General features: G+C 37.0%; 1 protein-coding gene and 1 non-coding gene across 2 annotated transcripts; one reads left to right on the top strand and one right to left on the bottom strand.

The window, feature by feature from the left end:
- Positions 1 to 4,918: 4,918 nt before the first annotated feature.
- On the bottom strand, positions 4,919 to 5,230 carry LOC126661826 (uncharacterized). Its single transcript, XM_050355700.1, has one exon. The coding sequence runs from the start codon at positions 5,228 to 5,230 to the stop codon at positions 4,919 to 4,921; it is 312 nt and encodes a 103-aa protein (XP_050211657.1).
- Positions 5,231 to 9,812: 4,582 nt separating this feature from the next.
- Positions 9,813 to 9,919, top strand: LOC126662426 (small nucleolar RNA R71). Its single transcript, XR_007635800.1, has one exon. It is a non-coding gene; the product is annotated as a small nucleolar RNA R71 (small nucleolar RNA).
- Positions 9,920 to 18,472: the final 8,553 nt, after the last annotated feature.

The raw sequence follows: 18,472 nt of genomic DNA, 5'->3' as shown, positions 1-18,472 counted from the left end.
TATATATATATCTGTGTGCAAGCGCGCGTGTTGATGCTAAACTACAAGAGATGGTATCACGCAAGTAATATAATCCGGAAGTACGGATATCGATCCCACAGAGACAATAGACCTAACGACTAATTTTGAGAATTCGTTTGACCGGTTAGCTACGAAAATTGTTTGAGAATTTGTGATCAAAATAATTAAAAGTAACCAATTAACAAATAAATTAAGTAATTAAATTCAATAAAGTTAAAATGATTTAAAAGATAATTTTTGGAAATAATAAGAGTAAAAGGTTCAAGGGTTGATAATTCCGAATAAAAATATAAAATCATGAACAATGAATATCTTGGTGATTATCTAGAATCGAGCTATTTTAAAACATCGAATCCCGCTCTCTCAAGCCTCAAAGACCGAAAAGATCACAACTCAGTTGTATTGCAGAAATTATAGTTCAGACTAATCTAATGCACCTATAGTTCTCTCTCGAGTTACTATTGATAAAAATAAACAAATAACCAATTAATAGGCAAATAACTCACTCTCGTGTTTTAATGAACCTAGTCAAATGATTAAATGATATTTATTAAGAAAACCCTTAAGAACACGTATTCATTAACTCACTCTCGTGTTATTAATTCATACGTTGTTGATTAACTGATCTATTTTAACTATGCTCTCTCGAGTCAAGAATTAAGGCAATGAATGAATTGATCGAAAAAATTCAAGCATGAAGAATATTAATCAACACAGAATTCTAACACCTATTAATTAATCGATAATTAACTCACTCTCGTGTTATTAAAAACCAATTAACCAACTAAATTGTAATTATGAAGCAAACTCAAGATTACTTAAATTCCAACCCACTCTCGTGCTGTTGTCCTTTTAAGTTTCTGATTACTTAGGTCTATTTAATTAACAATTTCTCAATTAGTTAATTAAACATGCATCATGAATCAATTTCTCAATTTAATCAAAGCATTAAGTTCAATAAGCGAAACACGATAAATCACCAAAATATCCAAGGTCAATCAATTATATAAATAAACGTTCATATCAACCCTCAAACGAAAGGTTTAGTTACCCATTTTCATATAGATTATGACAATAGATAAGTTACACCTTGAGTACATAAGAGATAGAAAATAGAAAATAATCTATACTAAAGACTATTTTTGGTATCTAGGCCTAAGTCTACACTAAGTGGTATATCTTTTCTCTACACAAATGGGGTCTATTTATAGAGTCACTTGGAGCGGAGTTCAAGCCAAAGATATCATCCTTGCATATAAAACTTGAGTGAAGATCAGGTTGAGAATATCTTCTTTCCTTTGAAAGTGGAGTATTGATCAAGTACTTCTATAATCGTCTTAAGTGGACCAATCTATAACTTGTCTTGTTTCTAAAAGAACATAGCTTCTTCCCTTAATGAGCTTATAACTTATTGTCAAAGCTCATTTCTTTTTGTGCAAGTCAAGAAGGATCACTTCTCTTGAGTGTGAGTGCAATTTTCGTTCATTATGGAAAGTCCGATGTGATAACTTCAGAATTTTGTTGTCTTTTTCCCATACAAACACAATTTCGTCCAAATCCAGATCTCAGCCGGCCCTTGGCCGGCCTGATGTCGTGGGCCGGCCGGAGGCTGGCTGACCTTCTGTCATTCGTTTCTTGGACCGGTTCCATTCAACTCGAACAGGTTGGGCTTGGGTTTGGCTCTGGTTTTCTGAATTCTTCTGGCTTTGATTATTTGACCCTGTTTCAGTCATAAATACCCCAAAAATGATAAGATTTAATATTTATTCACAAAACACAAAAATCTAACTATATAAGCTCTTATTTTACGCACAAGTACTATAAACTAGCGAATAAATGCTATAAAAACTACGTAAAATAATAGCTTATCAAACCTCCTCACACTAAAGCTTTGTTTGTCCTCAAGCAAAACATGAATCTTGCCCTAACTATACACTACCCAGGCTCGAATCATGTTAAATACAAGTTAACAATTAATTTACCAAACTACTGAATTAATTAAGTGAGATTTTCTAAACCAACAACCATTAATGATACTGACAAAAGATGGATGAAAATAAAATGACATAATCTGATAACACTAAGAATACTATCATCCTAACTTATGCAACACTGAATAACACTAATGAATCACCATCGTTTGCGGGACATGTAAAAAATAGTCAATTTTCTTAAGCAAATCATGTCATAAACTCATAATAAATAGAAAATGGCATCAATTCCTCACAAGTTTTCACTCCGACACTCAAGTGTTTGAGGTGTGAAATCAACAAATTATCTCTCAATTGAAAACATGCGAATTTACCATAGGCTTGCTCATAGTTCCGGACTCCGCTACATGGCTCAGTTTTCGACAAAAATCACTTGTTCTTTATTTTTGGGTTTGATGGGGTTAAGGTAAACGGTAGGTAATATTTTCGGATTTTTGAAATAACTTGACTTGAATCAACTTTATTTTGAAGTACTAAATAGTGGACTAGCTTGGAATTTTCTTTGAACGAGTGAACTTTCTTTTCTTTTTTTAATTGCATTTGTTTTATTTTTCTCTTGATTTCTTTTTTCTTTTCTTTCTTTTTCTTGCATCTTTTCTTTTATTGCAAGGCATTTATTTTATTTTTAAGGCACTTGTTCACTTTTCTTTTTTCATCATCAAGCTAGAATCACATTTTTCTTCAATCTATGTTGGTCAAATCAAGTTGAGGTGTTGAAAGATGTAGAGGTTTGAGAGGTTAAAATGTGGAATGTGGGTTGAAAATCAAGAAAAAGGTTAAGGCTCAAAATTGTGTCATCTAATGGATGAAGGGTAGGCTATTTAAGTGGTTTAAAACAAATTGTGTACACTTAAATGCAAAGTTCATCTAAATGTCAAAAATTCAACCGTGTAACTTTGAACGGACACTGAGCAAGTTCTAGAAATATACCATGTTAACAATTCTCATAACAAGAAAATTAGGCTCGAACTCTCAAGAATAATTGTGTTTTGCCATATACTCAAGTATTACAAGTCGTGCCAACAATTGCAAAAAGTTTGAAAATGACTCAATTTTTAATAAATATCCAACATGTCATGATTCCGCATCAGGCTATTCAGTCGTGTTTCAGTGGTCACTAAAAGCTAGAATTTGAATTCACCCTAGTCCTATCGAATCATGTCATATAATTAGTATTTTATTGTCGAGCATCATTAACTATTGTTAGAATGAAAAACAACACTTATATTTATTCAAGGTTTGAAACTAATTATTTGATAAATATTTATTATTTCAAGCCAAAATTTTATTTATTTTTCTATTCACATTTTTCTTTGATTTTACCTCCTCAAACTATTTCTAACCATAATTTAAATTAAAAAATATACAAAATTTTATTTTTGATTTTCTTTATTGAATTTTCTATTTGTTTATTTTTTTTATTATTATGATTTTTTTCTTTTCCCACCCCCTCACTAAAATAATGCATTGTCCTCAATGTATGAGAAAGTGCAAAATAAAAGAAAGAAGAGTAATAATAAAAAAAATTAAAATTGCTTCTTTTTTTGGCGAGACGGCGAAAATGCTCCACAAGTGATTGCAAGCCGCTCCATTTTTTCCCAATTGCCATTTTCCGCCGCAAGTGTCGGGCTGGATAACAAAAATCTAATAACAACTGTTTAAAATACACCGGAAAATATGATATCATAGAAATCTAACAAGTACTAATGAAAAATAACAGTCTACGAATAATTTAAACAACACTAAAGACTTAGATGCAAAATTGATTCCTCGTCAAAATACCCAAGCTCCTCCTTATCCACAAGACACCTTTTTCCAAATCCTGGAATACTCTTTCCGAGGACGTCCTATTTTCCCTTTCCTTGCAATCTTAGGACGACCTCTCCCACGAACCAATTACCACCAATTGTCCTCCATTTCCGGAGGATAATCTTCCTCCTGATTTTCCTCCTACTCATCGGGTTCCTCATCTGAATCCTCCTTGGATGAGTCCGAATCAAGATCCGAATCTCTTTCGGAGGGAGGTTCTTGGAAAATTTTATCCATGAAATCCTCGGGTTGGTGGGGTACGTCTTATAACCACTCATGCGCATCTTTTGGTACATATGGGATCCACACCGGTTCAGTTTCATAGTGAGGGTCATATGTGGAAGGGTCGTAGGTATCGTCGTTTTCCGACTCGGAATCGCTATTAGAGTAGTAGTTCATGATTGCAAGGTAGGTATTTGCCTATGTGGTTTAGAGGGAGAGTGTAGAGAAGAATGACTATTGAACGATCTATATTTATAGGGTGAAGACACTAATGAGATTTAGGGTATTATTGTAGTGAAAAAGGAAAATTAAAATGCAATAAGGTAATGAAAATCATATTTAACATGATTAAGATAATAAAACAAAATGGGAAGTCAATGAAGAAACTAATTAAGGTGGGAAATGTAATATGAAAAAGGAAATTAGATAAACCAATCAAGTATAAAAACTTCCTAAAAGGCTAAATACGCTTCCCTTATTTGTTTGAAGGAAAGATTCAAAACTAACATAGAACACTTGTATGTAAACATTTATTTGATTTTTTCAAAATTTAAATTTTTAATGAAAAGTTTTACAGCAATTAAATTTTTTTTATAAAAATCAGTGTCTTGGCCGGCCCTTGGCCGGCCCACGACATCAGGCCGGCTGGGGGCCGGCAGAGCCACTGCACTCTTTTGACGAAAAAAAACTCGTCAATGCATTCTTCGGCTGGCCCTTGGCCGGCTCACGTACCCAAGCCGACTGGGGGCAGTTCAAAAATTTTAAAAAAACAAAAAAAATAAGTAAAATTTCGCGAAAAAATAAATTGCAAACCTTTCAGGAATGCCTCCCGAGGGCACTTGTTTAGCGTCAAAAGCTCGATTGCATGTTTGGAATCACGGAGGAGTGGTTAGTGTAATCTGCTCCACCATTTGATCAGTCGAAGGTCCGAGATATGGTTTGCACCGATGTCCGTTGACCTTGAAAATTTCTCCTGGCTTGTTCTCTAATTCCAACGCTCCATGCTCCGCCACACTCTTGACTTTGAATGGGCCATTCCATCGAGATTTGAGTTTTCCTAGAAACAGCCTCAATTGTAAGTTGTAAAGCAACACTAGTGCACCTACCTTAAAAACCTTGGGGTTTATGTGCGCATTGTGCCATCTTTTTGTTTTCTCTTTGTAAAGCTTGACGTTTTCGTAAGACATGAATTGAAACTAGTCCAATTCATTTAAATGAAGCATTCGCTTCTCGCCCGCATTTTTCAAATCGAAATTCATCATTTTTATCGCCCAATATGCACGATGTTCGAGTTCCACTGAGAGATGGCACGCTTTCCCATAGACTATGTGGAACGGAGACATTTCGAGAGGCGTTTTAAAAGCCGTACGGCATGCCTATAATGCATCGTCTAACTTTAGTGACCAATCCTTTCTTGTGCCATTCATTGTTTTCTCCAGAATTCGCTTCAACTCACGATTTGATACTTCAACTTGCCCGCTCTTCTGGGGGTGATATGGAGTAGCGATGCGGTGGTAGACATTGTACTTCTTCATTAAGCCATCAAATTGCCTATTGCAAAAATGAGATCTACCATCGCTTATTATGGCTCTCGGAGTGCCAAACTGATTCATCAGGCGCTTGAGAAAGTCCAACACTACTTTGGTATCATTTGCGGGTAATGCCTCTGCCTCTACCCATTTGGAGACGTAATCCACACATACCAAAATATATTGCTTTCCAAAAGACACCGGAAACGGCCCCATGAAATTAATCCCCCATACGTCAAAAATTTCTACTTCTTGGATGGAAGTCAAGGGCATCTCATCTTGTTTGTAGATATTTCCAACTCGTTGGCACCGATCGCAATGATTTACAAAATCTTTTGCATCTCTGAAGAGTGTTGGCTAAAAGAATTCGCTCTCAAGTACGCGAGTTGCGGTTCTTGTCGTACCATAATGCCCCGCATTAGATGACTCATGACAATGACTAAGAATGGGTAACATCTCGTTAAGCGGTACACATCGTCTTAGCATTCCATCCCCACATACCTTGAAGAGATATGGTTCATCCCAAAGGAACCTTTTAACATCACTTAAAAACTTCTTCCTTTAATTTGATGATAAGACATGTCAGGTGGCATGATATTCGAAGATAAATAATTTGCAATGTCTACATACCATGGTGTCTCCACCTTAGATCACAAGAATTTCATCTGGAAACCTTTCATTGATTTCCACTCCTAAAGGTATAGGTTCAGAAATTTCTAACTTTGATAAGTTGTCAGCTACCATATTTTTCGTCCCCTTTTTTACTTTGATTTCGATGTCAAATTCTTGCATGAGTAGCACCCATAAAATTAGTCTCGGTTTTGCGTCTTGATTTGCAAAGAGATATCGCAGTGCGGCATGATCTGTATATATGACAACTTTTGAGCATAGCAGATATGATCGAAACTTATCCAACACAAACACCAGAGCGAGCATTTCTTTCTCAATGGTGGTGTAGTTGAGCTGAGCCCTTGCCATTGTTCGACTTGCAAAATAAATCACATGCAACTTCTTATCCTTTTTCTGCCCCAAAACACATCCTAGAGCTTGATCACTCGCGTCGCACATAAGTTCAAACGGTAGCTCCCAATCTGACGAAGATATGATCGGTGCCGAGACTAGTGCTTCCTTCAACCTTTCAAATGCTAGCAAACAGTTATTAGTGAAATCAAAAGGAGCATCTTTAACGAGTAAATTAGTAAGAGGTCTAGCAATTGAGGAGAAATCTTTGATAAAGCGACGATAGAAACCAGCATGCCCTAGAAAGGCACGAACTCCCTTAACAGTGGTTGGTGGTGGAAGTTTCTCGATTACTTCTGTCTTTTCTCTATCTACCTTAATGCCATCCTTCGAAATTTTGTGGCCTAAGACTACTCCTCCTTCCACCATGAAGTGGCACTTCTCCCAATTTAGCACTAGATTTGTCTCTTCACATCGTGCTAGAACTCGTTCGAGATTCTTTAAGCATGCCTCAAAAGAATCTCCAAAAACTGAGAAGTCATCCATAAAAACTTCCATAACATCCTCCATCATGTCAGAAAATATGGAGGTCATGCATCACTGAAATGTTGCTGGTGTGTTACAGAGACCAAACGGCATCCTGCGATATGCAAATGTTCCAAAAGGACAAGTAAAAGTTGTTTTCTCTTGGTCATCCGGAAAAATGAGAATTTGATTATAACGGAATAACCATCAAGAAAACAATAGAAAGCGTGGCCCGCTACACGCTCTAACATCTGATCAATAAAAGGTAACGGGAAGTGGTCTTTCCTCATCTCTGTATTCAACTTGCGGTAGTCGATGCAGACACGCCACCCCGTTACTGTCCTTGTGGAAATTTTCTCCCCCTTGTTGTTTTCAATCACTGTCATACCCCCCTTGGGACTTACCAAAGGGCTGTCAAAAATGGAGTAAATAATTCCAGCATCAAATAATTTCGCAATCTCTTTGTGAACTTCTTTCATGTTTGGATTGAGCCTCCTTTGTCGTTGTGCTGACGACTTGGATTCATCTTCGAGATGAATTTTATGCATCACCACCGATGGGCTAATCCCACGGATGTCAGAGATATTTCATCTAATTGCCAAAATATGATTTTTGACCACTTGAATCACTTGTTGCTATTGTGATTCTGTCAATTTACTTTAGATTATAATTGGCAATTTATTATTTTCTCCTATGAATGCGTACCTCAAATGAGATGGAAGTGTCTTAAGCTCCACTTTTGGTGGCTTAACACAAGATGGTGGTGTTACCCTCTCGTTTCTGATTAACTCCTCGGGTGTAGGTTCATCCTCTTCAGGGTCTTCTCCCTCATCCTGTTCAGTTGGTTCTTCAGAGGTGAAAGATACCTCTGACACTTGTGCAGATTCAATTTCCTCCTCTGCTTCACATATCTGGGAAGAGATATGGAGGGAATTTGGTACTGCTAGCTGTTCTATAACATTGTCCCCCGTTGAACAATTGGTTGATTGGACGAACTCTGTACCTGAAAGCTTGAAATCGATTAGATCAGTCCCACTACCTTGGTTTATAGCTTCCATATTCCTCTTGAGTTATTTGAACACCATTTCATCAAATACATCAACTCGCATACATCCTTCCTCTTCGGTAGCATTTCACATCAACTTTTTCATGTCAAATTCCACACTATCTTCGTCAATCCTCAAGGTCAACTTTCCAGCATGAACATCGATTAGCGCCCTTCCCGTATTCATGAATGGACGCCCAAGAATTATGGGGCAGTTCTTATCAAATGCATAATCAAGAATGACAAAGTCTACTGGAAAGATGAACTTATCCACTTTGACTAGAACATCTTCCACCACTACATATGGTTTCTTGATTGACTGGTCGGCTAGTTGGAGTACCATTGAAGTTTGTTTCACTGATTGATTACCAAACAATTCTGAAAAGAAACAGAGGCATTAAATTGATACTTGCAACCAAATCCCATAAACAGTTGACAGCATCTAAATTTCCAATGGTGCAAGGAATAGTAAAATTCCCTGGATCTTTCAGCTTTGTGGGTAAGTCACTCAAAATGATTGAGCTGCAGTTTTCAGTCAATGACCTTTATCTTCCCAACTCCGCTTGTTCATAATTATGTCTTTGAGAAACTTTGCATACTGAGGCATTTCTCGCAAAGCATCCGCTAGACTTATCTTAATTTAGAGTTTCTAGAAGATTTCCAAAAATTTATGAAACGGTACCTTTGGCACATATGGAGGTGGTGGTGGTGATCTAACCTCAGGAGTTGCATCCTCAAATATTACCTCCTCGCTTGCCTTTGTATTACTTGAACTCGCCTCGTTAGCGTTCGGCTCATCATTGACTTCGATAGGCTTCTTACCATGTGGATCATTAAGAGCCTCTTCCGCTCCCAAGCTCAACAGCCTTAACATGCTCCTAGGGTTTCGTCTCCGTAGTGGAAGGTAGACCACCCTGGTTTTTACCTTGAATAGAGGCTGCTAATTGTGAAATTTGCACCTCGAGATTGTGGAAGGCAGCTGCTTGATTTTTATCTTTCTGTCGCGCTTCTGCTTCAAACTTCTCGAATCGCTCCAATATATTATCGAGCTTGCTTCCGTCATCTTGATTCCTGTTTGATTGGAATCCAGGAGGATTTTGCGGCCTACTACCATAATTGTTAGAATTAAAATTACCTTGATTAGGTTGGTAGCGGTTCCCTGACTGAAAATTGGAACTTCCTGCATTTGCTTGAGTATTTGCATTGGTTGGACCTGAATGATTCGTATCTTTTCAAGAAAAATTCGGATGATTCCTCCATCTTGGATTATAGGTGTTTGAATATGGATCATTCTGTTGTCCTCCAACGTAATATACCTACTCATTGGTGGCTTGTTCTGTAACTAAGCATTCTCACCCTGAGTGGCTAAAATGTCCACAGAAGTCACATCCTGCTTGCACTGCTGCTATCGGAGCATTCCTTTGTCCCACTTGCCTTTTGTACAACTCCACTTGAGCTTGGAGGGCACCGTTCTTTGCTTTCATCGCCTCCAACTCTTGGATCTGTTATAAGGTCATCATGCCCCTTTGATTTGATTTCCTCAGCCTCTCCGTAGGCCAAGAACTGCTATTCGTAGCCAACTCATCTAGCAAAGCAAGAGCTTATTCATACGTCTTCCTCATGATTGAGCCTCCTGAAGTTGCATCAATAGTAGCTCTAGTATGCTCATTAATACCATTATAGAATATCGGAATTAAATGTTCCTTCTGCAGGTGGTCATGTGGGCAACTTCGTTGAAGTTCATTGAATCTGTCCCACGCTCCATATAAAGCTTCTCCATCGTGTTAAAAAAAATCTATAATTTCTTTCATGAATCTTGCCGTCTTCCCCAAAGGGAAATATTTGTTGAGAAAAGCTTGTGCAAGTTGTCTCCACGTCGTGATGGAATTGCTAGCTATAGATTAAATCCATGCTCGTGCTTTATCTCGCAAGGAGAATGGAAACAATGAAAGCTTGGTTTGATCCTCCGTCACATTGGGAATCTTGAACGTATTGCACACCTCAAAAAATTTCGAAATATGCGCATTTGGATCTTCACTAGGCAAACCATAAAATTGGCATCGATTCTCAAGTTGAGTAATCGTGCTAGTTTTTATCTCAAAAGTATTTGCCTGAATAGGTAGTACAAAACATCCAAAAGTAGCATGATCAACATCTGGTGAAAAGAATTAACCCAAAGTGCGCCTTTGAGGTGCTTGTTGTTGTTGTCTGTTTCGATTCCTTGGTTGCCTTTGTTGAACTGGTGCTACCTCAACATTTTGTGGACGGTGAGGCGGAATCATATCAATATATGCAAATGGCGGGACATACCCGTCATGATGTTTAGCGTCATCCCCCATATTATCTGATTTTTGGGATGATTTTTGAATACTTCTCTCGAAACTGGTGAGGTCCTGTTGAAAAGGTTCTAGCGGAAGCTTGGATCGCCTTGTATTGTGCATACACTTTGACCAAATTTTCTGCACAAAACAAAAACAACACTACCACAAAGAAAAACCAATAAAATGAAGTAAATAAAAATAAATGCTAACACACCCAAGAATTCTTGACTCTTAATCTATTAAATACGCAATTGTCCCTGGCAATGGCGCCACAAACTTGTTGATGCTAAACTGCAAGTGACGGTATCGCGCAACTAATATAATCCAAAAGTACGGATATCGATCCCATAGAGACAATGGATTTAACGACTAATTTTGAGAATTCTTTTGACTGGTTAGCTACGAAAATGGTTTGAGAATTTGTGACCAGAATAATTAAAAGTAACCAATTAACAAATAAATTAAGCAATTAAAATCAATAAAGTTAAAATGATTTAAAAGATAATTTTTGGAAATAATAAAAGTAAAAGAATCAAGAGTTGATAATTCCGAATAAAAACATAAAATCATGAACAATGAATATCTTGGTGATTATCTAGAATCGAGTTATTCTAAAATATCGAATCCCGCTCTCTCGAGCCTCAAAGACCGAAATGATCACAACTCAGTTGTATTGCCAAAATTATAGTTCAGGCTAGTTTAAACCACATATAGCTCTCTGTCGAGTTACTATAGATAAAAATAAACAAATAACCAATTAATAGGCAAATTACTCACTCTCGTGTTATAATGAACCTAGTCAACGATTAAATGATATTTATTAAGAAAACCCTTAAGAACATGTATTCATTAACTCACTCGGGCAATGAATGAATTTATCAAAAACATTCAAGCATGAAGAATATTAATCAACACCAAATTTTAACACCTATTAATTAATCGATAATTAACTCACTCTCGTGTTATAAAAAACCAATTAACCAACTAAATTGTAATTATGAAGTAAACTCAAGATTACTTAAATTCCAACCCACTCTCGTGGCGTTGTCCTTTAAGTTTCCGATTACATAGGTCTATTTAATTAACAATTTCTCAATTAGTTAAATATACATGCATCATGAATCAATTTCTCAATTTAATCCAAGCATTAAGCTCAATAATGGAAACACGATAAATCACCAAAATATCCAAGGTCAATCAATTATATAAATAAACGTTCATATCAACCCTCGAACGAAAGGTTTAGTTACCCATTGTCATATGGATTATGACAATAGATAAGTTACACCTTTAGTACATAAGAGATAGAAGATAGAAAATAATCTATACTAAAGAGTATTTTTGGTGTCTAAGCCTAAGTCTACACTAAGTGGTATATCTTTTCTCTACACAAATAAGGTCTATTTATAGAGTCACTTGGAGCGGAGTTCAAGCCAAAGATATCATCCTTGCATATAAAACTTGAGTGAAGATCAGGTTGAGAATATCTTCTTTCCTTTGAAAGTGGAGTATTGATCAAGTACTTCTATAATCGTCTTAAGTGGACCAATCTATAACTTGTCTTGAGTGTGAATGCAATTATCGTTCATTATGAAAAGTCTGATGTGATAACTTCAGAATTTTGTTGCCTTTTCCCCATGCGAACACAATTTCGTCCAAATCCAGGTCTCAGCCGGCCCTTGGCCGGCCTGATGTTGTGGGCCGGCCGGAGGCCGATTGACCTTCTGTCCTTCGTTTCTTGGACCGGTTCGATTCAACTCGAACCGGTTGTACTTGGGTTTGACTTTGTTTTTCTGAATTCTTCTGGCTTTGATTATTTGACCCTGTTTCAATCATAAATACCCCAAAAATGATAAGATTTAATATTTATTCATAAAAACTACAAAACACGAAAATCTAACTATATAAGCTCTTATTTTACGCACAAGTACTACAAACTAGCGAATAAATGCTATAAAATAACTTTAACCCAATTACTTAATTGTCGACCGTAGACATTTATTAAAACGGCCTCCTAATTTATAAAGCTTCAACAATAAATTCTTAAATTAATCAAGAATATTAATATTAAAAATATTATCCCAGGACTCATACTTTATTTTATATTATTTTCTTATGATTTTCCTTCGTCCCGGTTAAATCTACATTAACTGGTAATATTTACCAAACTTAATTATAAAAATTTGATAGTAAGAATAAATCCACTTTAATCATATTCCATAATATTTTAGCCAACTTTTAAATGTTCTCGACTATTAGTATCCAAATGAGGACATTTGGCATAACTTAACTATTTAAAATTGCAAGGTATTACAATTTTAGGGGCTATTCTAGCCCCTAAGTTTTCTTTTTTCTTCTCGCCTAATTCAAATGTCAGCATCTGGCTTTTAGGTTCCTAATCTTTTTCTCTGATTTTATGGTTCAACATTTTTTTGATCGGTAGAGCCTCAAAAGACTCTTTTACGGATTTTTCATAACATTTTTCGCCATCTCCTGGTTTCCTCTTATTGTGATAATTCCTTTGTTGGTTGGGATCTTTATGGTGAGCGCCTTTACGCTGGTTACAGCTGCCGAATCATGGAGGAAAGGTCTCCCTAGAGTAGTTATACGTAAGGTCGAGGTCCACTATATTAAACAGTGTCGCCAATTTTATTTATCTTTTTTTCCTTTTCTATTCTTATCATTAGAGATATTTTCCCTTTTGGGATGATAGATGGCCCCCTGAACCCCGAAAATGGGATTGTGACTCGGTCCAATCTTGTCGGCTTCTTTCCTAAGCCTTCGTAAGCCTTTTTAGTCGTGAAGTTTGTTACGCTTCATTTATATATAAGAATTCTTTACATGTTCCGAATTTCCACAATCATCGTCACCACGAAGGCATCATTGTGCGAAATTTTCGTGTCCTCAATGTCTTTCGTGCTGAAAGTTATCGCCGATACTTTTGTTAGCTTTAATTCTTCCGTTTTACATTTCTTTTTTTGATGATATTCACTCGATATCGTTTTGATCACTCTTTCCACTGGTAATGGGATTATGATTTGAGTTTTCAGCTCTTGTCAGCTGTTTGTTCTTGAGGTCAGTCTCGTCGGAATTCATCTTGATCAATAAAATGTGTTGGTTTGTAGAAAACTCCTTTTAATGAAGTGTTGTAAGCTTTCCTGCAGACGCCCCCAATTAATGGATTATGAGCTCCACGACTGTCTGGACCTGCAAAACAAGGTAGATGAATGATCAGATGATGGTTGTCCGATTAGCTCTACGATGCTTATGTTAGTATTGAGTTTAAGGAGAAAAATTGTATTCAATTCATTCGTGTGTATAGGAGTACCTCAATCCCTTATATTATGATGAGGGAAAACCTGGTAGAGTGCTAATAGTGTCACGGCCCAATTTCCAGCCGAAACTCGAACCGAGACCGGCGCTAGGGAATGGGAATGGTTGTTCCGAAACCTATAGCAAATCTTTAAAATCACTAAAACCTTGTCGCGTCTTGAAAACATAAAAGGTCTCAATCTCTTTTCATAAGTATTCCAAAATCTTTATCTGAACATGTAATCAGAACTCTGTGATTGTAACTCTAGAACTCGGGATAGTACGTGTACACTTCATATACCATATAATAACCCCGTCTGAATACAATGCCAACAGTCTAAAACCAGTTAACACAATACATAACTAGTTAAAACACTTTGTACAACATATAGCTTTTATACAAATCCAGTTTTACTTTATAAACACTGCCCAAAGCTATTTTGTACAAACACGCAACATTTCCAAAATTAACTACTATACGATAGACAGAACTACTATGTAGCTCTAGAGTGATGTTATTTAAATACGACTTTCGAAGAAAGAATTGGAAGCCTTGTCACGTCAAAACACTATTTCCCTATAAAAGGGAAATTGTAATACCCCTTAAATTTTTAGAGTTTTAAATTTTGCCACGTGTCCTAATTTGGGATATTTAATCGAGATAGCCAAAATTAAATTAAAATAACAAGAATTTAGACCCCAAGAAACGCCTATTTTAATTGTCAGGAATTGATAAGTTAAGTTGAGGATTTTATTGGTTAGGAGCATAATTAACGAACGAAAAAAAATTGGAATTAAGAAAAATTAAAATAAAATAAATTACGATTTTGGGCTAATTTTTACTATGCCAAAATCCGTTAATTAATATTAAGAAAATATTATCAAAGTTTTGCTTAATCACAAAATTGTTATGGACTAAAGTGTAAGAACGTTAACATTTGGAGGTAGTTGGAGAAGTGTGATTCATGAGGGACTTGCATGCACTTTTTACCCACTTAATCTCGTTTATAAATAGACCAACCTCTTGCATCCTCATCTTCTCAAGTTCACTTTCGGATTTTGAAAGCAACACTAAACCCTAAAAGCTTGAAATTGTCGTGCCCTATATCCTATAACCATCAAACCACTATTTTTCTTGGAGCAATAGGGACGGCGAAGCTCATTTCTTCTTATTCCGACATTTGTTTTCATTAATTATGGCTCGGTTGGATAGCCACTTCATCAAGACTCAAGATAACACTTATAGAACTGAAATTGGTTAAGTAGAGATTATTTTCTTGTTTTGTGGTTGTTGTTGAGCTGAGTTTGTATGAGTTTAGGAGGTCGTTTGATGGCGTTTTCTTGTGGAAACTTCATTATGTTTAGCATGAGCAAGTCGGGATAGGTCCCTACATGATCGGTTCTACTCCGAGGAGTAAAACCAGGGCTGTTTATTGTGCAGGCAGCAGTCCCTAAACAAGATCGGGGAAGCGACTTCCGGGCTAGTTTTCGACACCTCCGGGCTCGACTTCTGAGGTCTATACAAAATTTATAGGCGACATTCTGAGCTATAAGAATATCAAGTTTGTTTGGTTATCGGGCTATTTTATATAAGCGTTTTGGTAGGCCGAAGTGGCTGGAAAACAGTTTTAGGAAAGTTGGTGTTATCTACGACATTTTACTAACTCGATAAATAGTCATTTTATTGGATAACTTTTTGAGATAAAGTTAAGTATAAAAATAGGAAAATTAATTTAATAAATTAATTATTGTATTTGCTCGATAATTAATTTATTTAGATAATTTTGATAGCTAATTAAATAACATACGAAAAATATTATTTGACGAACGAAATAGTTTAGTTAAAGATTGTCGCTTTTATATCGATAAGAGTTCGACGCGATGTTATTTAATTTATTTGTTGTGAGTTTGGTGTCTAGAATATTCCTAGACTAGGATTGGTTTTAATTGCATTTTGTATCATTTTCAAACTACATCCGATGAGGCAACCGCCAGCGGGACCCGGAGATCGAGGAGTTTAACAGATTTGGTTCGCTTGATTTTATTTTGGATATCAAGTTGTGAGTTTGTATATTTACTTATAAGTATTAAAAGTGCAAATGTTTGACAAAATGTTTATTAAATTTGTCTATGCATGATCATTTGAGACCAATAAAGACTCGATGAAACGGGCCATCATATTAAGCGGTAATAGGAATGCGTGATCACCAGTTTTGAGTTGAGATCTTTGTGGTTGTTGTGATGACTTGGAAAGGTGGATTATATCAAATAGATACGAGGTTAACTCGGTGAAATTATCTTGGGACCTATACCTAGTGAGATAACTCAGTCGAATTATCTCGGGACTCACACCTTGGAATTTAAGCAATGGTAGTGGTTAACTCGGTTGAACTATCCCCGGACCGTACCACTTTGATTAATATCATTTGATCCAATATAAATTGTTTATGATGATTCTCGGAATACAAATTTTATGTTTGGGTTTAGGGTTTCAATTGAGGTCGGTATTTGGATGCATATAAATGAAATGTTTATGATATTGTTCTATGTTTTCATTAATGCTTACTAGTAAACTATATGAACTTACTCAGTGTAACTGATCTGTTGATTTTAAACATTTCAGATGAATATTGTTCTGAAGTAGCGGACTTTCATTTTTGTTCTTGAAGTCTGCGATATTTTGAAGTATGTATTGAAGTATCATATTACTTCATAGCGCCGCAGTAGTCCAAATAGTCTATAGACGTCAGACCATAAATATTATATTTTGTATCAAAGGGTTTATTTTTCCAACTCTGATATGTTCGGGATGCATGTAAATAGTTTTATGAAACTGCGCATTTAAACCGTTTGATTGTTTGCCAATTTTCAATGCATAGAATTAGCTACGTGCTTTATGGTTAATGTGTTGGACAAGGCAATGCTAGATGTGTTATCGCACATTAAGACCTTGGTCCCTATCGTTTATGCATTTGTTTGAAATGACGTTTTCGAGGTTTATGACTTAATGGTTTTACGAAGTTTTTTGAAAATGTTTTACGTGTCTTTACGGGATCGATTTGCAAAAAAAATTTACTCATTTTAATGCTTGCTACGGGTTCCGGAGCAACCACTTCCGTTCCCTAGCGCCGGTCGCTGCGCACAATTTTGGGTTGTGATAAAGTTGATATGAGTGCAATGGTTTAGATTCTTAGGCCATTGTCCATACGTTATATGTGTTCTGTTATTTGAGTACTTAGGAACAACTGCGGCTATATTATTCTATCCATGTCCTTTATCAGTTTTCCTTTGATTTTAAAACTTTCAACTATCCTCTTTAGGATGTGAGTCTTTTTATGTGTTGGGTAGATGCGTATGCGTAGATGGTTTTGCTTGTGCCTAGACTGTTACACTTGCTTAGAAACTCCACTTGTGCGTGGAAGTTATGTTTATGTGTATATGTTTAGTTTGCGCTTAGATGTGAGCATATATCGGGCTCTAGTTGTCGCGGTCTCTGATAGTAGTGTGGTCTGCTTTGGTCAGGGTTACTGATCAAAGGCAAACTAGGGCGCGTGCCGCTATGGCACAAGATGGTGCTTACGAGGCTCAAGATGAGTCTTATGTCCAAGGGTGGAAGAATGTACCAGCCGAAGGAACTGATAGAGGCCGAGGCCGAGGTAGGGGCAGAGGTCAGGCTGCCGGGGTGCATGCCCTAGGACAGGCACATGAAATGCCACCGCAACCTAATGCTCATGGATTCGAGTTGAACTAGTTTCTAACAGGGGTTGCGGCTATGCAAATTACTCAGGTGGAGAACCAGAATATGCATCGAGAACAACTGTGTTGCAACAACAACGCTTAGGTACTAATGCCGATCGTGATATTGTCCTGGCTTATATGCGCCTTAAGCCAACTGAGTTTGAGGGTTCGGTCAATGCAGTGTATTTCTTAGAGGAAGTGGAACAGAATGCAAGATGCCTTCAAGCAAATGAAAGGTAGTCTATTGTTCTTGTGGAGATGTCCATGAAAGGACCTGCGAAAGATTGGTTTTAGCGTTTGACTCAGCCTACGATGGGCTAGATGACGTGGGCTAAATTTGTGAACCGTTGATAGAGCTTTATCGTGATAGACTACTAGCATTGGACAAAGGAAATAGGTCGATACAAGAATATGTGACATATTTTAATAGATTAAGTAGGTTTATGCCAGATTTGATGGTGGACCTGGTGAAGGTCAATACGATATCTGTGAATGGCATAGGGCCCGAGTTTATGAGTATGATGTCATATGTGAACCGAGATTTGGTTTAGATCATCGATAGTGCCCGACATATCGAGACCTCTCTAATCCAATTTGGCAGAATTCCAGATCCTTTAGGTTAGGTCCGAGCAGGAGTGAGAATGTGCGCACTGTGCAAAGTGCCCCAGCACAGCCGTATGCTGGAAATTATCCAAGTTGCAATGCAACCGAGAACACAAGAGGGGTAGACATGGTGCTCGATCTAATACATCAAGACCGGGGTTTGGTGTAAGATCTGCTGGTGGTGTAGGAGTTGGAACTCCTATCTGTCCGAACTGTACCAAGAGGCATTTTGGGGCATGCCTTCTGGCCTCGGGAGCATGTTATAACTGTGGCCAACATGGTCACTTTGCGAGGGAGTGTCTAAGGCCATGACCCCAGAGTTAAACGTCTAGTGTGGCCCAATTGTTTTATCATCAACAAAAGCCTCCTTATCTAGAAGCGTTGGGACAAGGAAGT

The sequence above is a fragment of the Mercurialis annua genome, linkage group LG8, assembly GCF_937616625.2.
Source record: "Mercurialis annua linkage group LG8, ddMerAnnu1.2, whole genome shotgun sequence".
In the NCBI taxonomy this organism is placed as follows: Eukaryota; Viridiplantae; Streptophyta; class Magnoliopsida; order Malpighiales; family Euphorbiaceae; genus Mercurialis; species Mercurialis annua.
Note: the sequence above shows the minus strand (reverse complement) of the source record. Positions and strands in the feature narration are given on the sequence as shown.

What these genes read in the sequence shown, in the direction of transcription:
- LOC126661826 (XM_050355700.1), bottom strand. Translation starts at nt 5,230, where the DNA reads ATGTCTTACGAAAACGTCAAGCTTTACAAAGAGAAAACAAAAAGATGG.